We start from the raw sequence: 20,556 nt of genomic DNA, 5'->3' as shown, positions 1-20,556 counted from the left end.
ACCTGGGTATGGGTGTTGTATGTAGATATAAATATGCATAGTCATATTTGTAAGTCTGTATAAACACATTGGAAAGGTTTGACAGAATTTAAGTGGAGACAGCAGGATTACAGATAATACTTATCTTCTTCTCTTATTATTATTATTTTTTCTTTCGAGACAGGCTCTTGCTCTGCTGCTCAGGCTGGAGTGCAGTGGCGTGATCTTGGCTCACTGCAGCCTCAACTTCCTGGGCTAAAGCAATCCTCCTGCCTCAGCCTCCCAACTAGCTAGGACTACAGGCGCATGCCACCATGCTCGGTTAATTTTTGTTTTTGTTTTTTGGAGAGACCAGGTTTCACCATGTTGCCCATGCTGGTCTCTAACTCCTGGACTCAAGCTATCAACCTGCCCTATTTTCTATTTTGTTTTACTATAAATACATATAATTACTGAGGTATGAAAACAAAAATTAGTTTTAGTTAAAAAATGCTTATTACATAAACTAACTTTCATAACTCTAATTTTTCTTGGTAACTGGATAAAGGAAAAAGGTCAAATCTTTCTATATTATTTTACTAAAGAAAGAAGTGGTTGGAGATAGTCCATATAAATAAAATATTTCACTAAAATGTAATAAAAGTCTCAATACTCTTCAATGCTGTCAGTTAAAGACAGAGGTGCCCTAGATACAAAAGGAAGCAAAGCTCTCATTAGGCCTTTTACGTGGTGAAAGAGAAGCAGTCTTGAAAGGAACATCATGTGACATTCTAGAACTGAAAGAAATCAACTGACATTAAGAAAAATCAAATTAATGAAAGCAAAGAAGAAAAAGGAATTCCTAGAAAAAGATGTGTTTGCTGGACAGAGACGGGAGCAGGCGCTCTGTGCTGGAGGCTGGGGAGGCTGAGCTGGAGTGCACTTGTGCCAGCCACAGGCCGTCTCTGCTGTGCTGGGACAATGTGCTTTCTCTGCCAAGACATTTTCCCCAGGTCTTCCACGGTGGCCTCACCATGCAGGCTGCCGCTTAATAAACACCAGGCCAAGGAAGCCCCACATTGCTCTGAAGCCCTGCAAGGTTCTCTCTGTTCCAGTGCCCGGTTTGACTTTACTAACAGTGTTTACCACTATGTAACTGTTTCGTTTAAATGCTTACGCCTATCCCCTCCAATTAAGAAGAGGCCAAGGGCACTGGATGGCCTGCCCATTTGCTCTGTGTCAGCAGGGGCCGGCGCATCAGCTTTGACTATTTACTGACCACGACACTTACCTTGCTGCCTTGTATTGTTTCTTTCTTTTTTTGAGACAGAGTTTTGTTCTTTTGCCTGCCCAGGCTGGAGTGCAGTGGCACAGTCTCAGCTCACTGCAACCTCTGCCTCCTGGGTTCAAGTGATTCTCCTGCCTCAGCCTCTCAAGTAGGTGGGATTACAGGTGTGTGCCACCATGCCCCGCTAATTTTCGTATTTTTTGTAGAGACGGGGTTCGATCATGATGGCCAGGCTAGTCCCAAACTCCTGACCTCAGGTGATCCACCTGCCTCAGCCTCCGAAAGTACTAGGATTACAGGCGTGAGCCACCGCGCCCGGCCAAAATAAAAAGCAATAGGATTGAATGTGAATAATACGCACTGTATTTTCCAAGTCTTACTTCAAACATAATCATTAAGGTTATTCTTCTGTAAATGAAATTTACCCTGCTAAAAGCCCTTATCCTTTTCGAAAAAAGACTGATCAAGAATATGTAGGATGATTCGCTAGAAGCACCCTTTGACTACTGCAGTAATGCCAAGAAGGCTGCGGCCCGGAGGTCTAGTGCAAACACTGAGTATAAACCAAACAGGACAGCAAAATGAAAGCAAATGTCGACTCAATAAAGCATGTAAGTGGATGGGAGAAGGAAGATGAGCTGACTTAAAATATTTCAGGGTCTTAGCATTGATTGAGAGGAGAGTAAAGATAAAGCTTAACTTTAAACTTTACTAAATATTATATATTAAATATGTAAAATTTCTAAGGAAACCACAATAATAGAAATACAGGGTATCACTTCAAGTTAAAAGAAAAAATGGAATTTAAAAAACTCCAAAGGTTGCAAGAAAGAAAAGAAAAATAAATATAGAAGTAAAACAAACAGCAAAAACAAGGTGACATAAATTAATGCAAATAAAGTATTAATCACAGTAAGTGTAAAGATGGTAGCATGGGATTTAAGAAAACACCACTACCACCTAGCTAATGCTGTTTATAAGAGATTTTCATTCACCAGAATAATAAGAGCTATTCTAAACCTATAGCCAACTAATAACGTAGCCTCACTATATATATATATATATATATATATATATATATATATATAAAGCTAGAATTCACAAAATGGCATGGGAATATAGACAAATTCATTATTATGGTGACAGATTTGCACACTCAGTAACTAAAAAGTTAAGGAGTTTTTTTTAAAAAAAAGACAGTAAAGCACATACATGATATTAAAAATTAAAGAAGATCAATCTAATGGATATTTATAGAATAACTTCATGTAAAAATATATATATTTTTAAAGCACACATGGAATATTTATAAAATGACCATGTACCAATCCACAAAGCAAGTGGTAACGAAAACAACATACTATGAGGCTCTGGAAGCAACTTGCAGGAGAAGAATCCCAAACACGTTCTGTGTCACGAAGCTCTGATAAAAATGAATGCATAACCTAATATAACCCAAAAGGCGGTATCTCAGAAGTGTCTATCAACATATTTTGGGAGTTGGAATACATTTGCTCCATAGGAGAAAAATATGCCACCCTTGAGACAGGTTTTCAAGCTGGCACAAACATGCATATGTGCCCCTCTATGTGCCTTACGTGGAGCTACTGAGAACCAGAGACTCGACTCCCATTCGTCAGAAGGTCTTTGAGTGAGCAAGGCTGCAGTGTCAGGAGGGGCTCACTGCAGCTCCAGGAGCAGAAGCAGCTCCTCCATCTGAGTCAGTCACTGCAGCCTGCTTTGCCTGAGACAGGCATTCCAGCTGGCAGAAACTAAGAAAAGCAGGAGAAATGTCTTATTTCCTCCTTCACTTGATGGCCAACCTATCTTCTCACACGACACTGGACAATACAAAAATGGAGATTAGGGCTCATTCATGTGTATGGAGACAAAGGAGACTCTTGGGGAGTGGGTGGCATCAAATGGAGGAAGCTGGTGGAGAGAAGATGCAACGTGTGAAGGGCCTGGGATCAAAGTGAGTACTTAGGCTGAACAACAAATGAGAACTACCTGAAGGACCATCACATCTGAAGAAGTAAATTCTGGCATGACAGTCAGATAAAAAAGGCAGGTTACTTTCTGGTTATACTTTGTTTATTGCCACTTAGCCAGTGGGCGGGGGGTATTTTGAGGACAAAGATTGTGTCTCCAGAGTCCACCTGTGGCACTCAATACATGCCGGCACAAGAACTGTGACAATCTGTGCTTGGGTCCTCTGAGCAGGATGGGGCCTTTGTAATGGGTCCATTCAACAAATACTTACAGAGGCCCTACCACATCCCAAGCGTGCTCCGTTCTAGGTCCTAACTAGGACACGACAACAAACGGGACACACAAGGCCTCTATTCTCACAGGGCTTAGTGAGAAGAGAGAAACAGGCAACAAACAAGATGAATGTCATAGAGATCTACACAGAATTCAATAGGCTGCTATGATAGCAAGTGGCTGGCTGTTTCTTGGTCTGTGCTGAGCAGACAAACGCAGCCTCTCTGAGGAAAGGTATTTACGGTAAGAGCCGAGTGACAAGACAAGCCCAGCCATGGAATGATGAGGTAGAGGAGCACTGAAGCAGAGGACACAGCTAGGGTGGGAAGCAGCTGGCACATGGGGATAGCTGCAGTGTGGTGGGAGAGGAGAGGGGGGAAGCTGGGCCTTATTAGGTTTAATCCACAAGCCAGGCTGGAACAGCCATCTCTGCAATCAGCTTTATGGAGTGCAGAAAGTCTATGTCAGCAGCAAGTTACACAGCCGCAATGAGAAGTTGCTATTTGCTGCATGCTCTCTGCACAGGCCTGGCCACCCGTGAACCAGCAACACCATGGAAGGGAGCATCCACAGGAATCTGTGCTGTGACGGGCAGAAAGGAGGCTGATTTCCTACCTCTCGAACAGACTGGGTGAGAGCAACTGGATTCATTCCTGGTGACTGCCTGTGAGGGCAGTGCAGTGTGTACACATCCCAAGAACAGATTATAGCTCTGACTTTATGACGTAAGTAAATGGAAGAGACATCACCTTTTAGAGCAAATTTTGGAGAAAGCTGGTTTAGAAATGGAGATATCTTTCTCTTCAAAGTGGCTATATCCTTGAGCCTAAGCATTCTATACCGTTTTAGTCCATTCTCTGTTACAAAAAGTAGATATTCTAGATTCATACTTTATCCATCATTAGGTTTCAGTTGCTCATTCCTATGAAAATTTTAGATCATATATATTAAGAATATCTTTCTTAAAATATTTTAGAAAATAGTTTAAAATGGATTTATGTTTATATGGTAAAATATTAGTCTTTACATTAAATAGGCATCTAATATGAACTATTTATATTCCAATCTGTAGTTATAATATAGGTTAACATTCTGAAATGATAGTCCCTACTAAAACACAGCCTTAATATTTTATCTAACTTGACAGGTATTAGATATATTAAATAGAACTTTAAAATGCCAGTGATTCCACACAGATCAAAGGGCACTGGACATTTAAAAGTCTATCAGCAAAAAACAAAACTAATTTTGTGAAATTCTGGTTTATGTTTCATCAGGAAATATCTTCTGATTGTTGAAGAAGACACCACCAACACATTGACTATCAGGAAAGTATGGCACCTCTAGATCATTCTACCGGCACTGATGACGTCTCCCCCAACAACATCTCCACGGAAGAATTCCTCAAGATTCTTCAGAACTTCTGGCTCCTACTTCTCTAGCTTTGTTTGGGTAATTTCTTTCATACTGAGAAAGATAAATTTCAATAAAATCATACTCAATGAAACCAGACATCTGTTTTATTTTCATTTTTAAACTTACCTTATGGGAATGATGTAAGAAAAGAGGAGAAGGAACCGAAAAAGACTGCGGTACCATGGACCCACAAATCCTTGTAAGGTTACCATAACAATGGAAAGAGCAACTAAAGCCAAAAATAGCGCTTTCGTCAGCCGATTGAGTTCAAGGTCCAACAAACCAACCTAAAAGAAAAACACATAATACATGAACAAGCTAACCACAATGTCCCTAATATTATAAATCAGAACGCATGGTAGTGATGACATAAAAAAAAACTTTAAAATTTTTTGGTATTAGCCTTTATTATAATGAAATATGAAAATTCAGGCAGAATTTCTAGAAATGAATCATGATCCCCAGAGCATTTCCAGAAAGGGTCTACTGACAAAACACGGGCCAGAGCACACAGCCGCAGTGAACTCAGACACGGCCTCTGGAGGGTGGCACGCTGGTCACCGGCTCAGGCAAAGTGAAACGCAAGCCTAGAGAAGGGCACTGGAAGCTTGCTCGGCGCGCAGCGCGGGAACACAGAGTTCTGAGGGCCCAGCCCGGGAACAGAGACTTCTGAGGGCGCGGGCGGGTCTTCCTTGCACGTGCTACGCCATGACCATGCCTCTGTTATCCGTGTGGGTGCCTCTGCACCTCCCCCATGAGGATTCTACTCAAGATGGAGAGTTCCCAAGAACAGGACAGTATGTATGTCTTTCCGATCTACCAGCAGTCTCTCTGAAAGAACTTGTTTTACAGCAAAAAAAAAAAAAAAAAAGCAATAGTTAGCTAGCTTAAAATAAAACCTTTTTAATTTGCACAGATCCTACATTGTGTGTTCTCCCAGTAAGGCACGCTACACGCAAGTCCATTCTATGGATCGTTTACCAGCTGAGCAAACTGTGAGGGCAAATTATGTCAATAAGCATCAGTTCAGTTTTTTGGCTGCATTCTGTATAGGATCTTGGAAACAGAACTAGCAACCCAAGCAGCTCTCACTGCACAAGAGAATACAGCTCTTTTGAAGCATGTAGCTTCAATTTTGAGAACTAGCAATCGCTATGGACTGTTTCTCCTTGCTTGCTTTCAGCCCTGAAAGACCACAAGGCAGTCCAGCGAGTAGGGCTGGGGGATGAGAGGGAACTCGGCGCTGCAGGAAGGGTGGGAGAAGTGACACAGCACAGCAACTAGGATTCCTCGGGACTCTGGATTTAGGCTAATTTAGATGCTGACCCTGCTACTTAGCAGCATAACCTTGGGCAAGCTGGGCTTTGGTTTTCTTATCTGTAAAATAGGGATTCTGGGATGTTTTCCTTACAGCCCCCAGGGGATGCGAAGAGGGAGCGCATGGCACAGTGGCCACGGTTCCTACTGGGCAGTACGCCCCCCATGTGTGCTGCTACTGCTCTTATTACACACTTGGATTGGAATCCACTTCCTCTGTCTACTAAATGTGTGACTTGAGGAACACCCTTAAACTCTTTGTTAAACCTCGTTTTCCTCATCTGTAAGTGGTGGTACCCACAGGGCAGAGGTGCCAGGGTGAGAGGCCAATGCCTTTGGCATCACTAGGTCAGGGAACAGCATGTACTTAACTTACCTACTTATTTCTGATCTATGTGACATTAACGGAAGACTAAATTCTATCAGGTTAGTTACCTATCTGCCATCTCAATTTCTCCTGAATCTGGAACAACTTTTGAAAAGGAGTACACGAAGAAAACATGACTGCAAAAAACCTGATTAAAAACAATAAAGTTTGAGAATTACTGAGCTAATAAATAACTTGGTTTATTTTGTAGTGCCTTTTGAAAAATCTGCAACTTTGCCCAATAGAAAGCTAGCCTTTTCCCACAACTCATATATTTAGTTTATATCTGGTTTTGATTAATATTTTCCACAAACTCTCATGAGAGCATCAGAACCTGCAATTATCAAGCAAAAATAAAACTTTGTCAGAAAGTCCATTAAGTGCAGCTGCGAAGAAAACTCAACTAATTAAACAAATAAATTTAAATGTCTACTACATTTTGTGCTAAACTCTAAGGTTATGAAAATGAGCTAACTATAAGATTTTACCTACAAGAAACAGCTAATCTAGTAGGAGAAATAAGATGAACACCAGTGATCTATGTTATAAAACAGAATCATAAAATAGTAAGTTTTCTTTTCTAACCAGGCTTGTTTTAAATCACTTCCTGTGGCCGACAGCACTACCATCGGTTAATAAATACTTCATGGCCTTTCACAACAGTAGCGATGACAAGGACCCCAAAGCCATGGGACTTGTGTGCCGAGTGTGGGTTCCATGACCAACACAGACGGGATGCCGCATTCAGCGGGGTGGGGCGGCCCCTCCTGTGCTCTGTCCTGCGCACACTGCCACAGGGCTCACTTGGCCACTTCACTGTGTAAGACTCCTGAGGACACTTCAAACACAAAGTGTCAGTTTTATATGAAATAGCGACTGGATTCTAATGTAACAATTAATGAGACACTTGGTCTGCCACAAAAACTCTTCTCCATGTTGCAATACAGCAACACAGACAGCAGCTCATTTTCAACAGAAACTCTTCAAAGACTGCACATTCCCAGCTCTATATTCTCCCAAGAAAGCACACTGCCCTCTAATTCACAGCAGCAGATCCCCTTCTAGCCAAGTAAAACTTCCACAGCAACATCTTGGAGCTCCAGCATGGGGCTTTCTCTTCTCTGGGTCAGCCACAGGACCAGTAACAGCGCTGCTCCCCCAGATCACAAATGGTTGGAAAGGGAGCGGTACTCAACCAGTTCTGAAGTTCCCAACGCTGCTGCGGGTATGGGCTCTGCCTTCCCTTGAGAATGGGGCAGCTGAAGACCACAGCGGCTGATTTATCAGCTCTATTTAAAAAGCAGCACAACCAGGACAAATATCGTGCAATTTCCGCTACTTCAACTACTACATAGTTTATGCTTGAATTATTGAGAAAAATAGGTTTTTGGATTAAAATGAAGAAAAATTAAGCCAGGGAAGTAGAGCATGTTTCAAAGCCCAGATCCTTTTGCTGTGACAAAGGCGGTCTAAGTTTCAGGCCTCACTGAGGATCAGATGAAGTCATTATTCATTCAGTCAGGGAAAAAAGACTCAATTACCTCAACCTAAAGATGCTATCAATGAATGCAAAGTGCATATTTTACTCTATTCATCCAAATCCCATTAAAAAGTGAAAGGAATGATTTAATCTGGCCTTCCAGAGTTGGTCTTTTTTTGTAATAAAATAAAGAATCACTGTCTTGCAAAATGCATAACCACCACCTCACACTTTCCCCTGCAACATAGCAGTGAGGAACTGTAAAAGCCAGGACAAAAACACTCAGAAATGAATACAAAGTTTCCTTTCAAAAAATGCCACGTATTGGATGGAAACATTCAAAGCCGCCCACTGCACACCGATATGCAGATCATCAAAGCATTATTACCTTTCTCATTGATGAAGACAGATGTGGTCAGATGCTTGACTAGTGAATGTAATCACTTTGAAGCCAAGTATATGTTGTCTTCTCCCAACCCCTTTAAACTTAAGAGCAATAAAACATTTAGTGGAATAAAATATAACTTTTCAAGGATGGGCTGTGCCTTGCAGGTGGCATTTTCTGAACTATGACTGTTGTTCCTGGAATATAACTTGTAACCAAACTACAGCATATAGTGTAAAGCCCGTAGGTTGCTTTTATTTTATTTTTTCAATTCTAAAACAGAAGAAAAGACACATTTCAACACTTGCATTTTTTTAATCCACTTCAATTAATAATTTTTAATATTCAATTTCTCTGAAACATGCTTTTCTTCAACTGATCTAAAATACAATCTGAACTCTTATAAGCTATTTAAAATAAAAACCAGTTAACTTATAAAGTTACAGATTCTATAAAGAAGGTGGTAACTTTAGTTTTGATGTGGATCTCTTCCTTCTTTAAAAAATGTCTTAAATACCTGGACAGACCAGATAACTTTTGCCATGACTGTAAACTTTTCACCCATAAAATATATTAATCACTTGAAGTAATCACGACTATTTAAGAAAAGGTAATGTAAATACACTCAGAAGTTATTTTCAATATTCATTGTCATCTCCTATATTAGTAAAGCAAATTTTCATCTACTTGTCATAATATTTGTTTTATTTGAAACAACTGCGATAACAAAATTAAATACGCTACTGCAAATTTTAATCTCCAAGGGAAAATTTGTGCATAATGTCTAAGACAACCACAATGATTCTGCAAAGGGGCTGTTCTAGGATAATGAACACAATAATTGCCTGTATAATCTAAAATGCTACTAATGGCAACGATCACAAATCCATTTAGCTCCTCTTTAATTTATGTACCAAGTTTTAAATAGCTAATGGTTCTCAGTAAAATAATGGTTTATACCAACAATAAAGGGTAAATACGGTATTCTCCTGCTTAATCAAGAAAAGATCAGGCTTTTTTTTTTTTTTAAATGAATGCTCGGACGAGTGAGAATCAGACCTTATCTCCATGACACAGCAACACTTCAAACCATCTCAAAATTAAAACTCACATCATACTACTAAGTTCCTAAGCAATCAATGTACACGGCAAATTGGAGCAGACGTCGAATGCTGTAAAGTCTCAGGCCCTATCCATGATTCAACAAAGTGCCTGTGCAACACTTACTGCTGATGATGTCACCCCGGGTGAACAGGATGTCGGCATCCAAACACTCTCACCCATCTTTTAAAACTCACGCGTACTTACCCCTTACAAAGAAGTAGTTTAGAATAGTAAAATACAAAACTTCAAATAGCCAATTTAAACTCTTGCAGAAAACTAAATTATTTTAGTTTGTCCTGTAGTTTCCCTGTGAATATAGGACAATTTGAAAAGCCTCGACTCTGACACCTAATTCATTCATGCTACTCTGCACCGGCAGAGAAGAACAGCTTTGTACATGGCTGACTACGTACGGAAAAACACAACTGTTAACACTGCTTGTCTTTCATCAGCTCAACTATTTGTGGATCAGTTCTTCATTTCGAATTTGGACCCTGACTACAAAATTGATATAGGGCTATGCATTAACCTAACTGAAATTCCTATAAAAAGCATATTCTTTTAAGTATCTTTGAAACAAATAAGCCCTATATTTTCCACTGCTAGTAGAATCTTAAGAGACAAGAAAAAAATAAGTAATTTTCAGACCTTCATTTGTGTTTCTGCATTTCAAATAAATGAAACTCATGCACTAAATCCAAGTACTAAATTTTAGAGCAGCAACTTTTTCCATTACGAAGTTTAAATTAAAAGTATTAGTTTTTAAAAAGTGATGCTACATAGTCTTTTTCCTTCTGAAGTTTATTATTCTTTTTTGGATATGAACTACTAAGCCTTAAGTGTGTGTAGTACATGCAGGCTGACCGCACACTATAGATGTGGCTGAGCCATTATTGTTTATCGCCTCAGTGATCTGCGAAATAAGAAGGGTTTCTTTTGGCCATTATAGTCTGTTGGCTCAATAATCTGTGCTTTAAGAATTCCCTAAATAAGTATCAGCACAACAATTCTTAATGTTACAATTTATCACCTTAGTTCTTAAAAATCAAAACCTGTATTTATACAATAGACAATTTAAAGTCTATTCTGAAAGAATTATTTCATAACCTACATGTTTGCCTACCAAGAAATTTAACATTTTGCCTATTCTATACTCAGAATTTAAGCTTTTTCCCTTGCTTGCTATATAGTTATTATATAGAATGTTTTCCCTTGAACATTAACATAAAAAAGTACTATATTTTTTGTATAAATAAGAAAAGTATTAATGCAAGAATCAGCTACTAAACAGGGAAGAAAAACCACTTTTGAAACCAACATATGACACGTAATTAAGAGACAAGGGAGTTCAAAGTAAACCCTCACACCTAGTTTACACAAACTGGAGCTACCCAACTTTTGATGTTACAGACAATGCATATTGATTGTCACTCTGTCTGCCGACCTATATAAACATGTTTTTAAGGATAAAATTATTACTAAAATTTGCAAGCATATTACCTGCTAAGTTTGAAGGGGGCTTCATGAGTGCAGAATGAGGTTATCTTCTCAAACGGCTGGACTCCTAGATCGCTTGAGAAATTTCGATACTGGCTCTAGCATTTCCTAGGACACGTATCCACTCACGAGAATTTTTTATAATTGTCCATAATGTCAGAAAGTAGCATCATCTCTGAACACATGTATACACATATACACATCTCATGCTTGCCCTTACAAAACTCATGCTGACTGTCTACGTTCATACAGGACAACTGGATTCCATCTGTTAGTGTGTGACAGCCTTTACTGATATATTAGAACCTTCGCAAAGTAAATCAATACATGAAAAGTCAGCACATGCAAAGCAACACAGTGGCTGGAAGGTAAAACTTTTATTTTTAGTATTATAAATTCTTTCAAATGTTCTCAACTTGTGATACATCAAAGCCATATTTAAAACAAAAATAAGCATGTGATAACATGCAAAATGATCCAGAAACTATCTGGAAATTTAATTTTTGCTCTACGTACAGAAATTACGTTAAAAATCCAGCACTGAATATTAAGATAAGCCTATACATTTTCTAATGTACATCATTCCTAATCTGATTTTACAATCACCACATTATTTAACTGAAAGTCAGGAGGAGGAGGAGGCTGAAGTGTAGGAGTCACTCTCATTCCAACACTACACTGCCGATCACCGCTGCGGTGCTCACGTCTGTCTCAGAGTCATCTGTCTCAGAGTCGTACTCACACCTCCCATAGGCGGCTGGGAGGGGAAGCCAGGGAGCGCGGGGAGTGCTGGGCGCGGCCAGCAGGGGGAGCGCGAGGCCGGCGCGCGTCCTGATCCCTGCAGGCCCGCTCTCCCGAAAGCGCCGTCCATTTCTAACCCAACCAGTCCAGCACATCACATACACTCACTCATTTATTTATTTCTGACAAAAAGCGTTACCCTAAATTTATGTTTTGTCACGCAGAATGCTGGCCAGAATCTACATACTTGAACATCCCGGATTATGGGGGGTAGGAAGGGGGCCCTGAATAAAAATCTGGCATCTCATAAGATGCCCTAATTTCAAGGCAGGACCTCGGAAATGCTGTGCACAGTCAGTAGGGCGGTGCCCTCCTCAATCAGTACGGCAGTGCCCTCCTCAGTCAGTAAGGCGGTGCCCTCCGCACAGTCAGCAGGGTGGTGCCCTCCTCAGTCAGTAGGGCGGTGCCCTCCCCACAGTCAGTAGGGTGGTGCCCTCCTCAGTCAATAGGGCGGTGCCCTCCGCACAGTCAGTAGGGTGGTGCCCTCCTCAGTCAATAGGGCGGTGCCCTCCGCACAGTCAGTAGGGCGGTGCCCTCCTCAGTCAATAGGGCGGTGCCCTCCGCACAGACAGTAGGGCGGTGCCCTCCTCAAGTCAATAGGGCGGTGCCCTCCGCACAGTCAGTAGGGTGGTGCCCTCCGCAGTCAGTAGGGTGGTGCTCTCTGCACAGTCAGGGTGGTGCCCTCCTCAGTCAGTAGGGTGGTGCCCTCCTAAGGCTTTTCGAAGATTCAGAGCTAAAAACTAAGTTGATAACATTGTAACAACAGCTTCCTTAATGATTTCAAGATCCTGAATATATTTACTGTTTTTTTTGTCTTAATGTAAGAAGGCATCAATTTTAAATGGGTTTGCCAAGACCAGCCACCAATTTAAAATAATTCCTTCAATAACGTAAGCTACCCACTAACACCAGAAACCTCAACATGCAACATCATTCATAGAAGTGGCATTTGGTTTTCAGTCTAATACGCAGTTTATTTGGGTAATTTTATATTTATTTTAACAAATATTTTACAAAGAGCATGAACCTATTCTCTAACCCTTACTATCTAAAAACACAATACCCAGGACTTTAGGGGGGTTATAAAGCTCTCATTGTATTTTACAAACAAGCCAGCAAGCTCTGCGGGAACTCCAAGAAGAGCAGATCCTGCCAGTGGGGGGTGGGAGGTCACTGGACCTCAGGGTCCCCAGGAGCCCAGGAGTTCTGACTGCTTCATGCTTCTTTACAAGGCACACACTCAAATACTTCTTGCCCCAAAGCATATAAAAAATAGATTCTATTCTAATAATAACTCTAAGTGGTACTGATATTGTAAAAGAAAGTCTCTTACTAGGAGTCATAAAACTTTAAGAGACATGGTAAGAAAGGGAAGACCATGGCTTTCTTTAAAATGATTTAAAATACAGAGCACGCATCTCCTTTCATTTTCTCAGTCTGTTTCTAATAGTACACACTGAAGAGACTATGCTCCTTACAAATCTTTCTTCTGGGAGGTATCTGCCTTTTTATTTTACCCTGAATGTAGCAAGTCTTTATTTTAAATATCTCAGGGTGGGGTAGAAACACTCTTAAAATATACTTTTAAATATTCATTACAGTATAATTTACAAAATATGTTGCTGAACAAAAAATCTTGTGTAGTACTAAAATGTCATCAGATTCTATTAAAAACTCATGAAGAAAATTACTAAATATGTGGTCAGGGCTTCCAATGTCACAGTATTCCGAAATTCCCAAGCACAAGGTCTGTCTTTCCTTCAAAGAGCTTTGAACTCTTTTCAAGGAGCTTAAAAAAAAATTAGTTGATGCGTTTCTAGTGTTCAGAATGTGAGATATTGAAGAAATCATTCCAGTAAGTACCTTGGAAATGTTGGGCCACAGATGGTGGGAAAAGGCTGGGATTCAGAAGAGAAAAATAGATGGGATCATTCCTTTCCACAAGCAAAGTGAGTCCTTGCAAATGTAGGTGCACAGGAGGGCAGGGGGGTGGCCTAGCAGACAGGCACCAGCCTAGCCCTCCTTCCATGGAGCCTGCCTGGAACATGGCCATGAAAACTGTGTTTTTAAAGAAACTGTGGAGAATAGAGGGGGCGGGGGGGGGGGGGGGGGGAGACTACTTTCCACCTGCTTATTTCTCTTATAAAATTTTAGAAAAGAGAATGGTTAAATGATTATTAGTAAACAAGATCACTAATTTTATAATTAAAACTTTAATTTCCAACCTAGATTATCTTTATTAAGAGGTAATGATACAGATTAGTTTCTACAGTAAAGTGAGAAATTTCTTCAGTAATTAATTTCAACATGTTGGCATCCGAATTCTTGCTTTGGCATGCCAACAAGTATAACATATTTAATGGTTTCTGCAAGGGAATTTACTAACAGTATCAGTGAAAAATATTTTTATGTAATAGATTCCAGAAAGTCTGGTTTCATTAAGGCTACTTGAAACACTAAACATAGCATTTGAAGTTGCTAATTGTTCTTCTAACAGTATCTTAGAAACCACCACAAAATGACAATGATCAGGAAAATTCCTCAATGCTTAAGTGCTCAACTGTGGTCCAGCTGACTTCAGCATGTTTCCACCACCTTGATAACCTACATACAGGTGTATCAGAATCAGCACAGAAGAGATGTTACAGGACCTAGTCAAGGACACAAGGCTGTCACTGTCAAGTAACATGTCACTCTCTCCTTCTGTGTTTCTTGGCTTATTGTGTAAATATGTGGGGATTTATGAGCCACTGGAAGATCTCCATCCCATTCTCCAGATATCTGGCACCTACCACTTCGTAAAACTACTCAACACTATTTTTAAATCAAGAGCCATTAGCTGTCTTGACAAGACGTATGACTAAAATATTTGCTGATCAGAACTACAATCAGTATTCTATTTCATTCCCCTTGCAATTAAATGCATATTCACCTATTTATAATTATATTAAAAACATGAGGATACATAAAATGCTGACCAATGTCTGAAACACCTCAGAATTACTATCATCGTGAACAAAGTCACTAGGTTCTGTACATTTTCTGTTCCGCCCACACATCTGCTTAACTAGCTATTAACCAGAAGCTAATAATAGGTAAACGTTTTAATTTTTAAGGCAGAATAGCAGAATTGCAGACATAGAATAGCAAAGAAAGAGAAAGAAGAATGAAGGATAGTTATAGCAGTCTAATAGCTAACTTTGAATTACATCGTTTTCAAAAATCCATGGTTGTTAGGATTTGTATTCTTTTGTAAGGAAAATGAACTTTGGCAGATTTGCTGAGAATTTTAAATGATAAAGGTAATATGGTTAAATAAACTTTTCATCTTGCATAATCACCCTTTTATTATTAAAACTGTCTAAGAGGTTTATTACTGGTATCTTGGCAAAATGCAACATTATTTTAAACCATCTAAAATTTTTGTGTTACTTTATGTCTTCAGAGACACTTTATGAGCCATTTCATACTTAATGGCTTGTAAGCAATCCCAAGAGTTGAGAATTGTGTGAAAAGTTGCTCAGATTGACAGATAAAGTGAAAAGGTCTGTATTAATTTCCAAATAAAGAAATGCATGGCGTGGTATCACACAATGATTATACTCCAAAGTACCAATTAGAACGCATCAGAAACTAGAGCAAGTTGACACTCTACAATAAAGCAAATAATTTCCAGTTGGAGGGGCAGAAAATGTTAATATGCAATGTTCAAGACTACAAGAATCTTTGTAAAAGGAAGTAGCTAATAAGGTTTAATGATGCATGTCAGGAAGCCACAGTATGTAGGGAAACACAGCTGGCTTCATTTTGTAAACTATTTGATATACACATCTTTCTCGTTTGCGGTTATCAGCTGTGCAGTGCCACGGGGGACAGTTTAGACTTCAAATCAGGATATTCTTCTTGTTCTCTAAATTACAAGTAAAATACATTAATATAATATTGTGCTATAGGCTAGTGCCCTGACTATGGCTTATCAGTTTACGAAAGAGGATTAAAGAAGTCTTCTGTAAAATGTTGTGGAAACAATCTTGCCAGCCTAAATAGGCTACTAAGAATGAGAACCATTAAAACAAATCATAAAACAGACAAAACGCTTGGATTTAGCGAATTAATAACCCTCACAAAATGGTCACCATTTTCCATACCTCAGGCATTAAAATAAAAACTGGCTGAAAATGCTCCTGCATGAAACCACAGGCCTACGGCGGTGCTCCCTCTCCTGCACACACAGGTGGGCCCAAGGAGGGGCCCGCTCTAAAGACAGCAGCATCCCAGTGCTGAGGGACTCCAAAGTGCAGGTGACAGCAATTAGCAGCAGATGACAGCAGCCCTTGAATCTGTGCCAGATGGCAGCGAAGGGTCACTGGGAGCCATCAACCTTCCACAAGAAAGCCCTTGTGTTTGGCGACTATCAAACTCTAAAGCTCTTAGAAACAAACTAATTATTCAGCCAGCAGAAGACAACTGCTAGGTCACAACACTAATATCAGAATACCGTTAAAGCACTTAGAGTGCACTTATTCTAAATGTAATTACACATATTAGCTGTTAAAACCAGGCATGCTGCATAATGACGAAAAGGTTGCCCTAAACTCAAGGAGCTAAAATTCTAGTAATTAGTGAATTGTCTTGTGGCAAAATACAGTCAACAGGTTCTAACTTTGGATGAATGCTGCTTGTAGTTAGAGCTAGAAACAGCCACTTTCTAAGTGAGACTCTGTATGGAACCTGATCAGCACCCTGGCTGACGACGGAGGCCAGAAGAACCACAGAGAAAGAGCGACATCTCTCAAGACAGACGACAGAGAAGCTGTGGGTCCTCACACTGCGGGGATCTAAGAAAAGCTTGAAAATCTCAGCGTCGTCTGTCAAGACTTCCTGCTCAAACGTTAAGCATCACCCTAGGCAGCGAGGCCAGAACAGAGGAGGGGCAGCGAGAGAATGGAAAGGCTGTGGAATTCTCACACGGGACAAACCCATCTGTCCATGTTCTACACAGAGAAAAAAACGCAGTCAAAATGCTTGAGACAACCAAAAAAATCAATGCATAACTGATTTACCTTGATGAGACTAACTCCACACTAATAACTAATACATACAACAGCTTAAGTTTTGGTTTAAATTTATTAACAAATTATAAGTGATTCATTTTTCCACCCTCATGACCACAAGCAGCTTACAACCCAATAGCCCTTTACAATTAACAAGTGCTGCTGTGTAATGTCTGTTATTCAGCCTTCCTAACTCTGCCAGGTCTTACTATGTCTATTCCACTTCTAAGGAGGTTAGGTGTTTGGTCAAGAGCACACAGCTCATGGCAGCTTGGAGACCGAGCAGCTCCCCGTCCCCAACTTCAGTTCTGCATCCTTGGCCCGACACTGCCAAATGCCAAGGTTCCCAGGGCCCACTAGTATGCTTTAGAAGTGACATTATTTTCATTCTCATAATTGGATGTCTCTGGTTGAACCTTCTTTTTCTGTTGTTTTTTGAGGCGGAGTTTTGCTCTTGTTGCCCAGGTTGGAGTAAAATGGCACGATCTCGGCTTCACCGCAACCTCCACCTCGCAGGTTCAAGCAATTCTCCTGCCTCAGCCTCCGGAGTAGCTGGGATTACAGGCATGCACCAACACGCCCAGCTAATTTTGTATTTTTAGTAGAGACGGGGTTTGTCCATGTTGGTCAGACTGGTCTCGAACTCCTGCCCTCAGGTGATCCGCCTGCCTCAGCCTCCCAAAGTGCTGGTATTACAGGCGTGAGCCTCTGTGTCCGGCCAGAACTTTCCATTAACTACTCAAACTTCCATTAGGCTCATGAAATAAAAACAGGTTGAATTTTCTTTATCAAAATGTTTCTCTTTTACTATTTTTAGTTGGATGTGGTAAAGCTCATGAAATAAAACAGGCTGAATTTTCTATATTAAAATATTTTTCTTCTACCATTTTCATTTGGATGTGATAAAACTTCCTGCTCAACTGGTATCAATTACTGCCCTTTGAGAAAAGGAGGAGAGACTACATGAAATAATTTAATGTTGTAATCCAAATGACCTACCAAGGCAGTAGGCCCTTAACAGAGGGGAATATTGAGTCCAGCAAAGTCACTGAGGACAGTGCCCTCACCTCACTTCGCCGGCTTCTACTGGAGCTTTCTAGCTGGAGGGCTCTCCTCCTGTGCTACCAAAGTGGGCTGCGCTGAGAACACTCTGGAGGGTTCCAGAGAGCGCAGGCAGGCTTGGGACTGGAGCTCTAGGAAGAGACAGCGGGTGTGGGGCCCCTGAGGTGTGGTGATCTGCTGGTCACCGCTGATGGGGACGCAGGCAGAGCAAGCCTCTCCGCTCATCCTTTGGGAATGCTTAGCCCTCAGGAACCACACTCTCCCAGCTACGTTCAGATGCCTCTTCAGTAATGCCTCAGTGTAATAATTAACTCATGATCAACCGCCCTCACAAAACAATGCTCTCGAGAAAACGGCAAGGTGAGAAAACACATTCCTCCTAAAGGACTATCATGTAACTTACATGAAAAAAATTTACATGATAAAAGAAACTGCAGTCAAGTGCCTGAAATAAGCCCTGGTCCTCAGCTACCTCTTGCACAATGATGCATGCAGGGAAGCTGATTTTGCTTCCATTTCTTTTTACAAGCAGCATGGCACAATGCTAGACAATGGCGGCACAATGACTCCAGGTTGAAGGAAATCATCCTCTGAAGACAATTTTAAGTGCTGTGACACCATCATCCTACGTCCCTGTCCCTGCCACAGCAGACTTGGCTGGCGGTGCTCATACCACAACCCACTCTCGGGCTTGGTTTTATGAGGATGGTTTGTGTACCTCCATGGGTGGGCTCAGTGTCTGCAAGAAACACCATCATTTAATTTGGTTTGTTGTAAATTCCCAACCTCTCTGTTTTAGTTTCAAGATGCAGCACTTGTCATGAATTGTGGAGCGGTGGAAATAAGAGGGCTGAAGGGGCACACGCGGTGGTCCACAGTCCACAGTCCACCAGGGCCAGGCCCTGTCTCACCCCAGACACCTTCCTGCATGCTTTCTGCAGCTCTTTCACACCATCCCACCTTGGATCTGGGCACATCTGTTCTCTGCCTGAGACGCCGTCCTTCCTTCCCAGTTGACCCCGTTGTTTTGATGACTGGGGGTTGGGGCTCAGTGGCTGGAGGCTCTCCTTGAGCCTGCCTACCTGAGGCATGAAGCAGAGAAACAGTAACTGCTAATTTCAGTGCCAGTTGTGACCGTCTTCTCGTTCTTACTGACGTGATAAAAATATACCTATTTCTCCTTTGACCTGACTTGGTTCTTTCTGATTCTCCCACTTACTCTGAAATCTGAGCAGTGCATCTGCGTCACTGCGTCCGCTTCATTGCGTCCGCGTCACTGCCCATGTGGCCACTGCAGATATTTCCCTCTTTGGAAATCTATTAGCGGTTCCTCCATGATCACCACCCCAACAGCAGGAGGAGGAGGAAAATCATACTCACTGCCTGTCCATAGCTTGAGTTAGGGTAGAGACAGGAAGCGTGAAATCCAGGGCCCAGGACAGGCCGGGGCGCCACAGGCTGTGTCCACAGCTGCCGAGACAGCGGGGCCCACCATGGCGAATTGAGGAGAGAGCAGAACGGGGCTGGAGTAGGGTCTGAATCGCGATGACCACCTTAAGAGCCATCACCCTCCCAAGACCAGGGAGTACACGGAGGGGGCACAGAAAGGGAGAAGCAACCTGGTCCTCAGAGTCCTGCTACAGCCCGGCCGGAACAGCAGCAGCCCACGCTGCTCCCAGGCAGGGGCCCTGCACATGCTCCTGATGTGTTCCTGGCCTGCACCGGAGACGTGATGCCCACAATCACCACCTCACATAAGCCCCGGAACTGACCTCCCCACAGCCTTGAGATGACAGCAGCATTCGGACAACAGCAGTCACGAGATTATTGTGGAATTAGTTGCCAATGTTCTCATTCAAAAAAAAAAAAAAAAAAAAGGATCAGTTATCCAGTCATGGTAAATTTCAACATGATAGTACTCAACATCTGATTAGGATCTGTAATTAAAATGCAGAGTATATGAACTAAACATTTTTATTGTAGGCAATCAATTTGGAAATAAAATGCTTTCCTACTTTTAAAAATAAAAAACATCACCAAAAAATTTTTTTATTTTTAAATAGCAGCAAACAGAATATAAAATTTTCTAAAAGATAATAATTGAAATAGCATCAAAAAATGTCAAAGCCAGGCACAGTGGCTCACACCTGTAATTCCAATACTTTGAGAAGCCATGGCTGGAGGATCACTTGAGGCCAGGACTCTGAGACCAGCCTAGGGAATACAGGAGGCCCAGTCTCTACAAAAAAATAAAAAATTAGCCAGGCATGATGGCATGTGCCTGTAGTCCCTCCCAGTTACTCAGGAAGCGGAGGTGTGAGGATGGCTTTGGCCCAGAAGGTTGAGGCTGCAGTGAGCAGTGATCATGCCACTGAAATCCAGCCCAGGTGACACAGTAAGACCTTGTCTTCCCCCCCCCCCCAAAAAAAAAAAAAGTCAAATACTTAGAAATAAATCCAACAAAAGGTATACCAACCTCTACAGAGAAAAATCGTAAGACATTATTGAAAAATAAAGGGATACACAATATTCGTTGACTAAAAGTCTTAATATTATAAAAAT

At 41.2% G+C, this 20,556-nt stretch overlaps 1 protein-coding gene and 1 long non-coding RNA gene across 14 annotated transcripts in view; one reads left to right on the top strand and one right to left on the bottom strand.

Annotated features, from left to right (window-relative positions):
• ATP9B (ATPase phospholipid transporting 9B (putative)) overlaps positions 1-20,556 on the bottom strand; it is a 308,184-nt gene that overhangs the window by 123,172 nt on the left and 164,456 nt on the right. For all 13 annotated transcript variants that reach the window (XM_031003705.3, XM_031003706.3, XM_063699327.1 and 10 more), the window contains one exon: positions 5,054-5,214. In XM_031003705.3, the coding sequence (XP_030859565.1) occupies positions 5,054-5,214 (161 nt within the window). The remainder of the gene's footprint in view (positions 1-5,053; positions 5,215-20,556) is intronic.
• LOC109024013 (uncharacterized) lies at positions 3,600-5,021 on the top strand. The gene is made up of 3 exons (XR_002003493.2): positions 3,600-3,754; positions 4,037-4,236; positions 4,789-5,021. It is a non-coding gene; the product is annotated as an uncharacterized lncRNA (long non-coding RNA).

The sequence above is a fragment of the Gorilla gorilla genome, chromosome 17, assembly GCF_029281585.2.
Source record: "Gorilla gorilla gorilla isolate KB3781 chromosome 17, NHGRI_mGorGor1-v2.1_pri, whole genome shotgun sequence".
Classification (NCBI taxonomy): Eukaryota; Metazoa; Chordata; class Mammalia; order Primates; family Hominidae; genus Gorilla; species Gorilla gorilla.
Note: the sequence above shows the minus strand (reverse complement) of the source record. Positions and strands in the feature narration are given on the sequence as shown.